Here is a 17,870-nt window from a genome sequence, read left to right as displayed (position 1 = left end):
GTACACCTATTTCTTATCATTTACTTTGCTTTCAATGTATACCACAATATTTACATAATATCACTCCAGTAACACTTTATAACAAACTGGCTGCTCATTTGTTTATCTTAATTTTAATAAGTTCTTTGTTAATATAAAGAGTAAGTAATTGAACAACAGTAATTTGTAAATTCCTACTGTCACATATATGTATATATCGAAATATCTGTGAGAGTGGAAGTCTTTGGCATTGTTATTGTTGCATTATCACCATCTTTGTATATACACTTCCATATGGTGAAACTTCTTGATGTGTAAGATTATGTGTATTCACATACGTGAAAAAAAGTGCATCATACAGCCATCACTGATGCATGATCACAAGCAGTCAGCACTGGAATATAACAGCGTGGATTTTTCAACTAAGTTACCAAAAACATCTTTACTTTAATAATTTGTTTACATCATTTAAAATCATTGTGAGGCCAAATTACACTTATAAGACACTGTCTATCTTGTTTCATTTGTAGGGCACCACCACCCCAAAGAAATTTCATCATTTGGGAAAACAGAATGCCAAAGCTAAGGGTAAAATGTATCACAACATGAACCAGTTGTCTGAAGATGAACCTGTCAGTTTGAAACCAATAATAGCGCTATTTAAATAAACAGCACTGTAGAAAGTGACTGGTTGCTGTTGTCTTCTTTGTTAAGACTCAACCTGTATTTTTAAACTAGTTTTACTGTCTTTTTAAATAAGACTGACCGCTGCAATTACAATTACCATTACCATACTGCACTGTGGTCATTTGTTGTTTACTGGTATTGTCTGGTATTGTTCCTAATTAGCAGTGATAAGTATAAGGGGAGCTAAATTTATTAAACTCCTTTTTGGGTTTGCCGCGGTGCTTCAGGACATTTTAAAATTAACTCACACTGCAGTGAAATTTATTACTAAATACAACTGCTGTGATTTTGCAATTAAGACTGATTTAAGTCTGCTGCTGATGCTTAACATCCTACATTTTGCTCACTTAAAGTGTAATTTTGCTTACTGTTACGTTACCAGATTTGTAGAGATATTGCATAATGTAATTGGAGGGTATTCACTGAAGACTACATAATTTTCAGTAAATGCCTCTGGTGCTAGCATAATAAAATGTTCTTTGAACTATAGTGCTAAGCTCATGTATTTTTCACCACTTTCACTGTTCAGTAATAAAAATGTCAGATCTTCTGAATCAAATTACTATGCAATGAGATTTTATTACTTGCATGATTCATTCATTAAATGTGTTCAACAGACCCCTTCAAAAATGAGAACCTACAGGGATGGGGAATGACTCATGGCACACAGTGTTGTTGGGGACTTCAGTCCAAAGACTGGTTTGATGGGATTCTCCATGCCACTCTATCCTATGCATGCCTCTTCATCTCCGAATAACTACTGCAACCTACATCCTTCTAATCTGCTTACTTTATTCGTTTCCTTGTTTCCTTCAAGGACCCCCTCCCCCTCCAAACTTCCCTCAAATACTAAATTGGTGATCCTTCAATGTCACAGAATGTGTCCTATCAGGCGATTCTTTCTTCTCATCAGTTGTGCTACAAATTTCTTTGCTCCCCAGTTCTATTCAGTACCTCCTCATTAGTTACGTGATCTACCCATCTATTTCCAGAATTCTTCTGTAGCACCACATTTCAAAAGGTCTAATCTCTTCTTGTCTAAGCGATTTATCATCAATGTTTCACTTCCATACATGGCTACAAATACGTTCAGAAAAGACTTCCTAACACTTAAATCTATATTTGATATTAACTAATTTCTCTTATTCAGAAATGCCTTTCTTGCCTTTGCCAGTCTACATTTTATATCCTCTCTATTTCGGTCATCATCAGTTATTTTGTTGCCCAAACAGCAAAACACATATAATTCTCTGAGTGTCTTGTTTCCTTATGTAAAATCCCCTTAGCATTGCCTGATTTAATTTGACTACATTCCTCTACCCTTGTTTTGCATTTGCTTAGATTCCTCTTATATCCTTCTTTCAAGATACTCCCCATTCCATTCAACAGTTCTTCCAAGTTGTTTGCTGTCTCTGACAGAATTACAATGTCATTGGCAAACCTCCAAGCTTGTATTTCTTCTGCCTGAACTTTAATTCCTTCTCCAAATTTTTCTTTGATTTTCTTTACTGCTTACTCAATGTACAGATTGAATAACATTTCAGATACGCTACAACCCTGCCTCACTCACTTCTTAATCTCTGTTCCTCTTTCATGCCCCTCAACTCTCTGTAAATAGAGAGATATTGCATAATGTAATTGGAGGGTATTCACTGAAGACTACATAATTTTCAGTAAATGCCTCTGGTGCTAGCATAATAAAATGTTCTTTGAACTATAGTGCTAAGCTCATGTATTTTTCACCACTTTCACTGTTCAGCAATAAAAATGTCATATCTTCTGAATCAGATCACAGGATTTTTGGTAACCGTGATAGCGTTAGGCTGCGTTCACACTGCCGGCCGGGCCGAGCCGGGCTGACGCGAGCTGGCTCGGCTCGTGCCTAGCCAGCTCAGGCCGACGAGTAGTGCATTCACATTGCGCGCCGCGCCGAGCCGGGACAGCGAAATGGGGGAAAATCCACTTCTCCGATTTTCATGTTTTAAAAATTCTTAGCGGTATATAAGACTTCGCCACATCGTTTTATGAACTTATTTTTTCCTTAAAAGCGTTACTTACGTCGTGAAAAAAGAAAAAGTCTACTTTTCGTTTCGCGTGATTTCTTAGTTTCGTAACACTTCCCAACCGATTTTGAAGAAAGTATGCGGCTAAAGAATCTGGTTTTTGTACACGTGCTAGTGTAACATCTTAGCTTCGTATTGAATCATTTGTCTTTTCATATTTGTTAACAGTCATTGTGAAATGGCGCTATTTGTCAACGTTGTGCACTTGATTTACAAATCTTGTAGTGAAAAAGTTATGTAGCGGGTAGCTTACTGTTAGATCCGTTTTAGACCATACATTGTTGCGAATGAAATGTAGCTAAAAGTACCAAAAAGTTTTTGAAATGATAATGACACTGATATCTGTCTCTGGTCACAAGGAATGCGAGATATTCAGTGGCGTCAGTGCCGCGTCCGCAAGCCACGGAGTTCGAGCGGTTACAGCTTGGCTTAATGCAGTCATATAATGCAGGACAGAAAAAAACTAATTACTAGTGATCAGTGGTGTAAAACTAATCACAAAAACAAACTGGAGATTTGTGATACGTTTACTGCAGAAACTGAAGCGCAATTCTGTAGTCTCGTTGTCTACTTTGACAGAAAAAATAATGGAGAGTTAATGAAACTACTGTACATCGACACAGATGTGCGTTTCATTGTTCTTCATTGTTTTTTTTTTTTTCTTCCTTGGCGGGCTGCGCTGCACTGTCAAGGTAATCCCCACTCTTTGGCTAAATGGATGTCAGCTGCCGGAGGCCAAATAAATAAATTTTAAAAAATCCCCACCCTTCGACAGCTGACAAGCAAGTCAGTAGAAAACGCAGCTGCAGCCAACAGCTGCTCGCCTTTAGCTAGTCTGTGCTGTCGTGTAGAACAATGTCTTCACTCCTTTATTCGTATTGTTTTGAATCTGCTGTAACTCGTCGAGTTTTGAAGTACAGAAGAACTAGGAGGTTATGGATTCATCCCATAAATAGCGACAGACATTTAGGAGAGTTTTTTTCTTTACATGAAGAACTTAAAAACTATCCTGAAAAATTTTATTCATATTACAGAATGAATCATAATACATTTTAGTATGTGCTGCAGAACATTCAAGACAAAATTTCGAAACAGAACACAAATTTAAATGTAAATACGGTAGATTAAATAAATGAAATAAAAGTAATTTCTCATGTATCATTATAATAAACGTAATTTTTCCTCACTGATTGTGAAATGTGAGGTAACATTTTAAACTGAAGTCGTGTGCAGTCACACTTGTGATGAAAGCAGAAGGGAGACGTGTGACGCGTATACTGCAGAAGCAGTAGTGCTGCTCCACAGGCTCGCGCCTGCGGTCGGCTCGCGCCGGCAATATTAAACATTCGAGATGTCGCCGGCTCGGCTCCGGTAGGCTTACGCCGTGTCGGCGCGGCCCGGCCGCCAGTCTGAACACCGCAATTCAAAACCATGTGTTTGATATCAAAGCGGGCGGCGGCCCGGCCAGGCTCGGCTCCGCCCGGCCGGCAGTGTGAACGCAGCCTAACGGAGATGTTTAACAAACTCAAGTGGCAGACTCTGCAAGAGAGGCGCTCTGCATCGCGGTGTAGCTTGCTCGCCAGGTTTCGAGAGGGTGCGTTTCTGGATGAGGTATCGAATATATTGCTTCCCCCTACTTATACCTCCCGAGGAGATCACGAATGTAAAATTAGAGAGATTAGAGCGCGCACGGAGGCTTTCAGACAGTCTTTCTTCCCGCGAACCATACGCGACTGGAACAGGAAAGGGAGGTAATGACAGTGGCACGTAAAGTGCCCTCCGCCACACACCGTTGGGTGGCTTGCGGAGTATAAATGTAGATGTAGATGTAAATGCTGTACAAGTAATATATGATCAGGTTGCCCTCCATGGGGTGGGTGCACGCAACGACTGTGGTTATATTGGGTTAGATACAGCAGCAATCAGTCGTAGAATTAAGTTGCTTTAATATGACATTTATAGTCACAACGCAGATCAGATTTCGACCTGTGTCAGGTCATTATCAATGCTAAAACAAATACAAGAGTATATATTACAATGTGATTTACAAAAGTTAGAAGTCCATCACATCGTTGTCTTTTAATGTTAACATTACATACCAGTGCGGAATTGTAGCAGCTGTTCGTGCTCAAGTGAATGCTTACACAGTTCAACTATTACTGTCATAAAATTATATGTTAGTTTCACAGCACACGATCTGCGTTGTGACTATAAATGTCATATTAAAGCAGCTTAATTCTATGACTGATTGCTGCTCTATCTAACCTAGTAATATATGTTCTTTTGCTCTATATATTTTACCACTTCTACCCTCAGAATTTCAAAAAGTGTATTCCACTCAACACTGTCAAGCATTTTCTCCAAATTTACAAAAGCTGTAAACATAGGTTTTTCTTTCCTTAACCTACGTTCAAACCTGCCAGGAGTAGAAGTATGAAACTGGAATTTGACTGCAATAATTATGTCTGTATTCTGAAACTGATAAACAATATTTTATTTAAAATAAATTCCATTGTTATTTATACATTTCTCCACCTCTATGCAGGCTATGAATGCCATGCCAGAAAACAGTTTTTTTAAGCGAACCAGTCAATGAGCCGTTTTCATATGAATTGAACCGTTGTTCAGCAAGAGTGCATCCCGGTGATGCAAACACATGATAATTGGACGGAGCCAAGTCTGGAGAATAAGCTGCAGGCCCTAGTATTTCCCAACTGAACACTTTGATCATTTCCCTGACCTGTTTTGTTGTATGTTATGGGGCATTATCATGAAGCAATATGACTTTGTGTTGCCCTTTTTCATGTTTCAGTCATTTGTCACATAACACTCAATTTAAATGGATCATTTACTGTTGGTAGTGATCAGTGCTAATGGTTTCACCAGGTTTTAGCAGCGCATACTAGATGACATCCTTCTGATCCGACCATACACAGAGAGATGTCTTCTTTCCAAAGTGATTTGGTCTTACAGTGGATGTTGATGGTTTGCCTGGATTCACCCATGATTTAGGACACTTAGGATCCTCAAAATATACCCATTTTTCATCAAATGTCACTGTTCAATGGAGAAACAATTTTTCTTTGTATCTGGCAAGCAGCATTTCACAAGTGGTGTTTTGATTTGCTTGCTGTCTTTCATTCAGTTCATGTGGAACCCATTTTCCCACTTTCTGCACCTTTCCCATAGCTTTCAACTGAAGAGAAACGGCTTTCTGCATCACATTCAATTGTTCCATGAGTTTCTGTTGAGTTTGAGTATCGTCTTTATCCAATAAGGCCTGCAATTCATTGTCTTAGAACTTTTTCAGTGGTTTCCAGCACTCATTGTTTCTCATGTCAAAATCACCACTTTTGAATTTTTTCAACCACTCGAAACACGGTGTTTCCCAAGAGCATGTTCACCGAACGCTTTGACAAGCATTCAATGCAATTCTGCAGCAGTTTTCTTCAAATGATAATGGAAAACCAATGCTGTCTGCAAATAGTAGTTTGTAGGCACAAAAGTAGTTGTGTTTACAGGTTTGAAACAGACATAGATGTATGGAACTTGGGTTACTGTGTGTTGACATTTGTTGTCAGCCATTACAGGAAACAGATGGTGCTGCAGATGCGGTCTCATGGTCCCTACACAGAGACTAACATCACCTCTAGGGAAATTCCAGTTTCATACTTCTACACCTGGTATGCTGTGGGGTCAGTATGCCTTGTGTGTACCCACATTTCTCCAGAATCGGAAATGATCTTCTCCAAGGTCAGCTTATGTCAGTTTTCCATTCTTCTGCAAATAATTAGAGTCAGTATTTTACAACCATGACTTATTAAACTAACAGACTGGTAATATTCATAACTGTCAGCACCTGCTTTCTTTGGAATTAGAATTATTACATTCTTCTTGAAGTCTGAGGGTATTTTGTCTGTTACACATATCTTGCAGACCAGTCATGGCTGGCTCTCCCTAGGATATCAGTGCTTCTGATGCAATGTTGTCTACTCCAGAGACCATGTTTCAACTTAGGTCCTTCAATGCTCTGTCAAATTCTTCTTGCAGTATCTCATCTTTGTCTACGTCCTCTTCAGTTTTTATATTATTACCTTATATTATTATTATTATTACCTTATATTATTACCTTCAAGTTCATCTACCTAGTATAAACCCTCTATACAGTCCTTCCACCTATCCCTTCTCTGTTTAGTACTGCCGTTCCATCTGAGATTTTGATACTCATACAGCTGTTTCTCTTTTCTCCAAAGGCATCTTAAGTTTTCCTATAGGCAGCATCTATCTTTCCCAGCAGCATCTATCTCTCCCCAGCAGCATCTATCTCCCCCCTAATGATATATGTTTCCTTACGATTGTCCTACAGCCATTTCTGTTTAAACATTTTGCACTTCCTGATGATCTTATCTTTTAGGTGTTTGTGTTTGCTTTCATCAGATTTATTTGCTGCATTTTTATATTTTCTTCTTTCATCAATTAAATTCAATATGTCTTGTGATATCCTAGGAATTCTACTTGGCACTGTCTTTTTACCTATTTTATCCTCTGCTGCCATCACTATTTCATCCCTCAAAGCTACTATTCGTATTCTTCTGTATTCCTTTCTACTGTTTCAGTACATTGTTGCCTAATGACCCCTTTGAAACTTGCAACAACGTTTGATTCTTTCAACTTATCCAGGTCCCATCTCCATCATTTCCTACCTTTTTGCAATGTCTTCAGTTTTAATCTACAGTTTTTAACTAATAAGTTGTGGCCAGAGTCCACATCTGCCCCTGGAAATGTCTCACAGTTTAAAAACTGGTTCTGAAATTTCTCTCTTACCATTATATAATAAATTTGAAACATTCTCCAGGTCTGTTTCTGACATACAAAAGTCTTTCATGATTCTTAAACCAAATGTTAACAATGAAGATGAGGTGACTTACCGAACAAAAGCACTGGCAGGTCGATAGACACACAAACAAACACAAACATACACACAAAATTCAAGCTTTCGCAACAAGCTGTTGCCTCATCAGGAAAGAGGGAAGGAGAGGGGAAGACGAAAGGAAGTGGGTTTTAAGGGAGAGGGTAAGGAGTCATTCCAATCCCGGGAGCGGAAAGACTTACCTTAGGGGGAAAAAAGGACAGGTATACACTCGCACACACGCACATATATGGGATATGTGCGTGTGTGCGAGTGTATACCTGTCCTTTTTTCCCCCTAAGGTAAGCCTTTCCGCTCCCGGGATTGGAATGACTCCTTACCCTCTCCCTTAAAACCCACTTCCTTTCGTCTTCCCCTCTCCTTCCCTCTTTCCTGATGAAGCAACAGCTTGTTGCGAAAGCTTGAATTTTGTGTGTATGTTTGTGTTTGTTTGCGTGTCTATCGACCTGCCAGTGCTTTTGTTCGGTAAGTCACCTCATCTTTGTTTTTATATATAATTTTTCCCACGTGGAATGTTTCCTTCCATTATATTAAATGTTAACAATGATTAGATTATGCTCTTTGGAAAATTCTATCAGGTGGTTTTCTCTTTTATTCCTTTCCCCCTGTCCGTATCATCTACTATTTTTCCATCTCATCCTCTTCCTACAATTGAGCTTCACTCACTACTCATGATTAAATTTTTCTATACCTTAATTATCTGAACTACAGCCATTATTTTTCCTGAGTGCATGCAACCCTACTATATGGTTAAATGTTGATGGAATTCTCTTGGGTAAAATATTCCGGAGGTTAAATAGTCACACATTCATATCTCTTGATGGGACTGACATCACCAGGGAAAACAGACCTCCAATCTACAGATTGGAGCATGGAATATTAGATCCCTTAATAGGGCAAGTAGGTTACAAAATTTAAAAAGGGGAATGATTAGGCTGAAGTTAGATGTAGTGTGGATTAGTGAAGTTCGATGGTAGGAGGAACAGGACAGCTGGCCAGGTGAGTACAGGGTTATAAACACAAAACCAAATAGGGGTAATGCAGGAATAAGTCTAACCATTAATAAGGAATTACAAATGCAGATAAGCTACTACAAACAGCATAGTGAACACATTAATGTAGCCAAATAGGCAGGATGCCAACACCTACCACAGCAGTATAAATTTTTATGCCAACTTGCTCTCCACAGATGGTGAAGAGTTAGAAAGAACATGTAATGAAATAAAAGAAGCTACACATTGTCGTAAGAGAAAGACATTATGGAAACTCAATCTGTGAATTTTCTTCTTCTTCTGCAGTTTCCAGTCTTTTTCTCAGTCTGCCAGGATCCCTTTTTGTTTTAAAGCTCTTTATCTGACATAGTTGTTTCTGTAGACCCACTGATTGTAGATGTTCATTCCATTTCTTTTTGTTTTCATTCCATTTATCTTTTATGTTCCAAATTTTCAACTCTTTTAGAATATCTTCATTTTGTATTTTATCTATTCTTTTACATCCCTTCACTACTCCGACAAATACAATTTATAATCCTTGCATTTGTTTTTCTTGTCTTTTCTTCCATATGCGTGGTTTACTTCTACATAAAAATGTTGACAGTGCAACTGTTTTATAAATTTCACTAACTACAAATCTGTTCAACTTAATCAGCACAACTTCTGTATATTTATGTGATATTTTACATCAAAGATTGTTAAAATATTTTACCTGTTTAATTGTTTTTTCATTTACTACCACCTTAGTTCACATTGAATATTTTCTGCAAAATGCCATTGACTTAGGTTTACTAAAAGATCTTTTCGTGTTATATTCTGTGCATCTCATCATCATCATCATCATCATCATCATCATCATCTTCTTTCTTCTTCTTCTTCTTCTTTCTTTTGTCTATATCCCATACCTACTAGGGGCTGCACAGCTACTATCAGATTTGGCACTGTTAATGTCAGAGAATGACCAGATGCCCTTTATGTTGCCACCCCTTTATACTCCTCTCCTCATCCCACCTGGGAACCAAATTTGTGTACCCCAACAGTCTGCATGTAATCTTACCCATGTGAAAGTGTGTGAATGCTTCCTAAATGTTTTGAAATAGTGCTAAACTAAGGTGGTATGCGGGTGGCAGCCTGGTATTAACCTAGTTGAATGTGCGAAATAGCCTGCCTAAAACTATATCCAGGCTGGGTGACACGCCAGCCCTTGTCATTAAGGGGCTGGAATGACCGCCCAAACCTCGGAAGTGGCATTCAAACCTTGGAAGTGGCATTCTAACATACACAGTTCTCGAATGGATTTTTGTAAATCATTTTCTCTTGAAAAAAATCTGTGTAACATCATCAGCATATGGGAGCGATTTTAGTTTTACCAAATCATTTAATTGTGCTCCAGTATTTATCCAAGAATTCAATCTGTGAACTGCATCATCAATGTAAATATTGAACAGTTTGTTCTCTGTAACTTTTTCCAACTATATTATCAACAGCTTCCCCAAATTTTATGGAAGCAATATGTGTCTCTGTTAAATTCTCTCTGTTTTTCAATACGCTGTTGTGTGGGCACATTTTGATATCAGTGGTTCCCGCTTCTTGAGCAGTTTGTCTCCTGCAGAGGGCAGGTCTGTTTTAATTCACTTAATAGCTCCGAGCCACAGAAATCCATCTTGTTTTCATTGGACGTGAGAGCAGTAAACAAAGAGGAAACACAAAAATCACTAAATGTAAACATGGGTCACATGGAGACTAGCCCCCCTAACTCAGACTGCTCTGCACACTAGAACATCAAAAATTAATAAGAACTTTTCAAAAATAAGTTCATTTTGTGGCGAACACCTTTCTGAAGAGTATGATACATAAAACACATATCTTCGAGGAAATGTAAGACATGTTATTTGGCCTTAAGTGTGCCTGCAGTGTCATGCCTCTTCAAACAACATTCTTATACCGCATGTCACTTGATTTCGCTCTGTGAAACTAAAACGTGTCCCCCCCCCCTCCCCCCCCCCCACCTCCCGGACAGTAGAAATTAAAATGTCCTAGAGAGAGAGAGAGAGAGAGAGAGAGAGAGAGAGAGAGAGAAAACCTTGCAATTAATACTGGATAGGATTATTTGTAACCAGAAGAACAAGAACTCTTCAGAAAATCTGGACTCTTTATTGCCTATTAGCTAGAAACTTGATCTGTTTAACATAAAATTAAATATAGGATACCTAAAACCAGTAAAAGACAAGAGACAGGCTATACAGTACACACTTCTTCAATCCTTAAGTCCTAGCCATTTTTTCCCTAATCTTGCTACAGCTTTACAAGCTGTGCTTTCCTTTCTGCGAAAGAACTATGACCTAACCAAATTTTATCAAACGTTTTGCTGCATGAAAAATAGAAATGTCATTGTCTAATACTGAAAAAGCTGTTAATACAAATAGTACCCAGACTGGTTTGGTTTCTCAATCTGATTACGTCTATTTTGCCACTGTGTGCTGGATAAAACAAATTAGGCCTTTCTAATATTGCAGCAACTGTAACACACACACCAAATGAATGAGACTGTTTTGGCAATTATAATTATTTTCATAATACGACAGAATATAATTCACGAAGTACCAATACGAAATACCTATTTGGCCTACTACAAGCAAAAAGCTTTACGTTAGGAAATTGTTTCATATTTCATTCATATGCTCCAGTTTCTCATGGATGAGACTAAAAAGTAGAAAAACTAAATTTTTGTATAAATTTGGAATCGTCATATTCTTCCATAATTTGTGTGGTGTCCCCGTTTCTTCTCCTTCCTCAGTCTAACAAACAGTCTTGTCATCACAAATTCTGTAACTATTCCTACCACTGTCAAAACTCATTCTCCGGTTAACTTTACTAACCCTGCCACAATCACCAGTTTAATTAACCAGCAATTATTCTCCGGTTAGCCGTTATTACATGTTCGTACAATGCATTTCCCGGAATGGAAATTAAGCAGCTGCCAGCCGAAGACTACCATAGGCCCTGTCTAGTGTAGCGATCTGGCCAAAAATTTTCTGTAAAAATTTCACTTTCTTGGATACACCGAGAAGATAATGCATAATCTTTCTTTCTTACCTGTTATTCCTGTTAGTCGTGTATTTCCACTCTGGTAGTCTGAATATATGGATTTCGCTAGTAATTATAACATTGCTGAACATTCACAAACCGAATCAATCACATAAACAAGCACCAGTTGGCATTCAACGGTTCGGCTTTATTCCACTCAGCTCATATAGCCCTGTCCCGTTTTGTCTGCAGGAAAGTTTATTTCTAGATGTGCCGAGGATTCCCCTGGCAGAGACATCATGTACACTATGCACTCATTCAAAAATCAACATATAATTCATTCAGAAATCAACATAGAATGTGTTCAAAAACCAGCAGGGGTGCATTTCAAAATCATATGAATAATCGATAGACCCACGTGCACTGGATGCTAGGTGCTTTGTGAAACAAGGTTTTTTTTCTGAAGAATATGAATTTGTCCCCTCCCCCCCGAAATTGCCGGCTGGTTCAGATACCCCGGTTTGCCCTCACCCCCCACTTGACCTGGGCCTGCTGCGCTCGCGTGAATCTGACAGCTTGGGCGCGCCAGTAAAATTCTTCCGAGTAGCGTGTGGCTGGTTGCTGCTACTGCTGCCAGCCAACAGCCACATTTCTGTAGCCACAAGCAGGAGAAGGTACTACTCATACGCGACTGAACTGCGCGTGTGCATGAGGCCAGTCGTAACTGATTAAATGAGACTAATGTAAACAGTGGTGGCATCATGCTCATAGGAGGCAATTTGTTGCTATGAAGCATTGCATAGCCTTCTGAAAGCCTTTGGTACATTTTGCTGGTTGCAGACGCTTGTACGAGTACTGTGTTTTTTATATGGCGGATTTTCTTTGCAATTTAAGTTTTATTTTCGTGGTTTTTGTTTTTTTTTCCCTTTCTCGCTCTCTCGTTCATGTTTTAATGCTGCAGTATTATTCTGCAATAGCTGGACACAGTAATATCCTTTGTTAGAGTATCGGTTCTTAGCAGTCAAAATTACAAAAATTTAACTGAAAACTAAAACAATGAAAAATTCCCGGGATTCTAAAAAATTCCCGCCTTTTTCCTGGTTTTCTACTGGATGAAAAAATTCCCGCATTTTTCCCGGATCTCCCGGTTGTCCCAGGTCACATACACCCTGTAACTACATTCTGAAACCTGGACAAGGAGAAAAAGTCTACATGAAAACTATTTTTGTGTCTTGTACAGCTATGGTATTCTATTTATAGTAGAATGTTGTTATTATTAATTCATTTCCAATTAATTTTTATCATCAGCAACAAAAGCCAATAAAGAGTAAATGTAATGAGAACTGAGGGTAAGAATTCCAAGATCCTTAAAAAGGCTTCGGCAAGATGTAAAGTTAGTTACTTTACATGATATTCTTAATGCTTACATCTGCTGAACACACATTTTATTTATTTTAAGTGCACTGCCTCACACAATAATTCCGTAAGATAACAGGGAATGAAAATACGCAAAATAAGACAACACAATGGGAGATGCAACTAAAGGCATACCATGCTGGACTGAAATTGATCAGTTTATTCAAGTGCTGACTCATTTCTTATATCCAATGTGCCCCTAGGAGTTTTGCACACAAAGTTTCATTTAGAGTATGGCCATTATGTCCACTTATGATGCTAACAGGTCATGTTTACGTTCTTGAAATTGCATAATACAAATCTTTGTGGGATTAAGGCATAAGCTATTTGCTGTGAACCATTTGTGGCCTATTCAACTATCATCAGAGGTGTGTCTGCTAAAGCTGAGTTTGGGCCCCTCTATTAGTATGCTTGCAACATCAGCAAACATTACGGTTTTTGAAATGTCCTCTAAATTCACTGGAGGGTAACTTATGTAGGTTAGAAACTAGATTAAGAGCAAATTTTTAATGATGTTACAAATGCCACCTGATTTGTAATTATATTACCTTGTAGGTCAAATAATGAATTAGGGTCAGTGGTTCCCACAGTTGGTGCTTTGGTAATTGGCAACAAATATGAACGATATCCCTTCAATATTGTTGCCATAAAACGTAGAAATGCTTCTTGAATTTCCAGCTCTAGTGTTTGCTGAAACAAAAGGCAAAGTGTTATTGTCTGCCTATATGTCACACATTTAAAGATACCAATAATATGAATTTTTCTAAAGGTACTTATTCCTAATTCTCAATTTCAAGTGCTAGTTCAGCAACTGATAAATATGCTGTAAAGATTAAGGAAAATACAAGAAATATATTATACACAAAATCTGTTCAAAAAATTCCAGTACATTAGTAATTTCATGCCAACGGTGTGTTGGAGGGTTGGCATCCCTGCACACGCCTGTGTTTAATGTGTAACTACTACAAGTTTCATTGTTGTATGTCTGTTAGTTATTGTTCAGTGCTGTATTGAGTAGAACATTGTGTCACACAGTTTACGACGCTCATGTCAGGAATGTCAGCATAATTGTTTGTTCCAATTGAAGACTGACTGTCCACGAGATTGCAGAAGAATGTAACATTTCAGATGGATCATGTCATGAAATCCTGATACAGCATCTTGGAATGCATCATGTTGCCAACAAGTTCGTGCCACGGCTCATGAGTCAAGGCCAGAAAGACCCTTGCCTAACAATCAGTGAAAAGCTTTTGGATAACACAGATGAGAACCAGATGTTCTTTAAGAGAGTCATAAATGGTGATGAGACATGAGTCTACAGTTATGATGTGACCGAGGTTCTACCTTCACGAGTCGGGTAAGGTTCTCCAAGACAAAAGCTCATCAGGTCAGAGCAAACGTCGAACCCACACTGATAGTTTTCTTTGATGCTGAAGGATTAGTTCATCATGAATTCAGGCCACAGGGACAAATTGTTAATTAATGGTACTATCAAGATGTGTTGAACACACCCGCACATTCATCCGTTCATCCCTGTTGGTGTGTGACTATTGCGCACGCGTGCGCCCACACACACACACACACACACACACACACACACACACACACACACAAAAAAAAATCACTGTGCAACCTCATCCTCTGTACCCTCCAGGCCTGGCTCCTGTGGACTTTTCTTATTGCCAAAGTTGGAAATCCCATTGAAAAGACGAAGATTTACAATGATAGATGAGATAAAAGAAAATTCACAGACGGTGATTCACGTGATCCAGCAAGAGGTGTACTAAGAATGCTTCTGGAAATGGAAATGTAATTGGGAACAGTGTATCAATTATGGAGGAGACTATTTAAAATGAGACCTCACACAAAAAGTAAAATGTAAGCATAGAAAAATTTTGTGGAGAAGGTTCTATAATGTTTTGAACAGACCTCACATTATAATTTTTTATTCCTCCTGCACAAGTTCTATTGGCTCGTTCCATGTTAGGATAAAGGTACTTACTTTTCTGTACTCTCTTTTTCATATGATTATGAAATACCTAATGAGAACACTAATACATTCACCTCAATTACTTTTAGTCATATCTAACTCATTTCAGAGTGGGAGTAGTATCTATCCCAGCCTAGAAAGAAAGACGTAGATTTTTCTGTCAACCGACTTCGATCTCTCATACTGTGTTTGTAATCTTTAAAGTTAATAACATACGTTATGAAACATTACAAAACACAAACCATTGCATTCTAGTCGAAGGCAGCACCTGAGCACAGAAAAGACTAGCTACGACCAACAATATGACTATATTGTGGAGTGGCAGCTTTCTTTGAAAAAAGTGCTGGAAGCTGTGAAACTGTGCAAAAGTAAACAGTTCAGATGATATACTGACTGTACAGTTCTATTCTGTGAGTCTTTGCTAGTTGGCTGTAGTCACAATTCTGTCTTATTTATTTTTGTTTATGCGTACAGGGGTCATCTTAAAATGATATAGGATTTATCATCACAACGCAATGAAAATAAACAGTTGAAAAACATGCAAACATGATATGACCACATATTGTAATGTGGCAGGGTATTGTAATCACTCCCCTTCATTATTAACCACTACTCTGTGTTCTCTAAGTAGTCTTCAATTGTGTACTAGTTAGCTAGTTTCATGTTACATGGATCATTTGCAGGATAAATTGTTATGATATGGTACGAGTCATTTTATATTTACATCTCAATTTTTTTATAAATATGCCTACATGCTGATCACCGACAAGGGCTTTTTTCCCTTTTCTTTCCATAAAAAAGAAGACACACATATGTAAGTTCAAGAAGACATTTTTTCAGTTAACTTTCAAATCTTACTCTGCTGTCTGTCAGACATTTTGTATCACTGGAAAAGTGATTAAAAATTGTGGTGGCAGCATTGTGCAGACGACAACCTTAATATGGTGTAATGAATGAATAGAAACAAAATTAAGACTTACCACATTTAAAAAACTCAATATACTGCATCTCGTCAGTCCACATGTACAACTGTACCATGACTAGTGCTGTTCAGTGAGGCAGCCTGCCTCAAATAATACTCTTGTCGACAATAGGTGATGTTAAAGGACTTGACCATGTTAAAATTCAATTAATGTCCACAAATTAAACACAAGATAAAAAGTAAAAATTGTCATGGTAAAATTCAAAATAATGTCCAACAACTGAGCATACAGTTATTTCATAAAAAATAATATGTAAAAACAATGAATAGGACTTGTCATGTAAAAATTCAAATTTACATCACATATTGGGCATATGGCCATTTCATAAAAGTCAATATGTAAAAATTCAAATGGACAATTATATTGATAAAACATTTTAATGTATAGTTATAACATTACACAATGTAGAGGTTAATGTAACTTTATAAAGGTGATAAGGATGAGGTTTGCAGTATAGCCAAAGAAATGAGTGCGATTCAAAAAAAATTAAATTAATGGTGGAGTCCAAAACAGACTGTAGTATAAAATATTTGGACCTAACCATCACAAGAGACATTTATTTTCAGTATTCAAAATACCGATAGACACAGATACAATTATGAAAGTCATCTCTAGCCATCCAAATTGACAGGAATGGGCTTATTTTACATCAGCCACCCATAGGACCTGTAGTGTAACAATCATATATGGACATATTAGTGTCAGCCTGAGTGATGTACGGCAGCAGCACAGACAACAGGCGAGTGTGGGATGTCACCGTAATAAAGGCCAATGCAATGTTGGGAGCCAGGTCAGCTTGCTGAAAACAAAGAACTCTATGGTACAGTACAAACTAGTGCAGCAAGGAGTAAGGCAGATTTCTACATAGACAGTGGCAGTAGTATTTTAGAATAAGTAATTGGTAGTGGCACAACAAGCAAGGCGCTGCCAACTATAAGTATTGGTCATTTTTGTAATACGATTATTCTGAGTCTCACATCCCAACCAGCATCACAGGGCTGTGCAGGATGAGAATGCCACATGGACCTGCCAGTAGAAGGCAACAGTTTGCGGCCATGGCAGGGCAGCTCTGTGCACCAGATCTTGCCACTGTGGGATGGGCATCTCCATGTGATGTGCATCCTCCACATTGACACAGCCATGCATCACCAGGGGCTGGAGTGGATGCAGCAACATCGAGAATGCAAGCCAATGGCATGGGGACCGTATGGCCACCGTACACAATGAGTCTGTTGGTACTCTGCAGTACCGTGGCAGCATCGCAGGATGTGCAGACAACCAGCCTAGCAGAATTTAGCTACCAGTCAGCCGCAGACCTGCTGTATCAAGCAGCCCAGACGTGTCAATAAAAGAACTTGTTACATTTGCAGCAGCTTTTCTCTGCAATCTCTTGGGCTTCCACTTTGCCTACACCTCCTGCTCGCATCATCCTGGCTCATAGCTGCCCCACCCTGCACCAGGGGCACTATAGATCTTAAGCTACCACAAAAAAGTAATGAAATCAAGAAAGAACGCAGGATAATCACGCAAGTTGTAAGGGCCAACATATACAAAGAAAATGACATGAGGAAAATGTACAAGCTGAGGGGGGAGAAAAGGGGACTAATGACTGTAAAGAGGATGTTCATGATAGAAAGTATGTGGTAATGACATATATGGTGCACACTCTGAATAAATCATGCACTGCTTTAAAAAAGAAACAGTGAACATAGGCTTTTGCATGAAAGGGGCCTTGGGAACAATATGACACTAAACTACTGACATTATGTAATAAATTCGTGGATTCTGGTGTTTATAAAATAA

General features: G+C 38.4%; 1 protein-coding gene across 3 annotated transcripts in view; it reads right to left on the bottom strand.

Annotated features, from left to right (window-relative positions):
- Nucleotides 1-17,870, bottom strand: part of LOC124621758 (DENN domain-containing protein Crag) — a 315,880-nt gene that overhangs the window by 218,407 nt on the left and 79,603 nt on the right. For all 3 annotated transcript variants that reach the window (XM_047147171.1, XM_047147172.1, XM_047147173.1), the window contains exon 11: nucleotides 13,643-13,784. In XM_047147171.1, the coding sequence (XP_047003127.1) occupies nucleotides 13,643-13,784 (142 nt within the window). The remainder of the gene's footprint in view (nucleotides 1-13,642; nucleotides 13,785-17,870) is intronic.

This window comes from Schistocerca americana, chromosome 7 (genome assembly GCF_021461395.2).
Source record: "Schistocerca americana isolate TAMUIC-IGC-003095 chromosome 7, iqSchAmer2.1, whole genome shotgun sequence".
Classification (NCBI taxonomy): domain Eukaryota; kingdom Metazoa; phylum Arthropoda; class Insecta; order Orthoptera; family Acrididae; genus Schistocerca; species Schistocerca americana.
The sequence above is the reverse complement of the archived record's forward strand: the minus strand, read 5'-3'. Positions and strand labels throughout refer to the sequence as shown.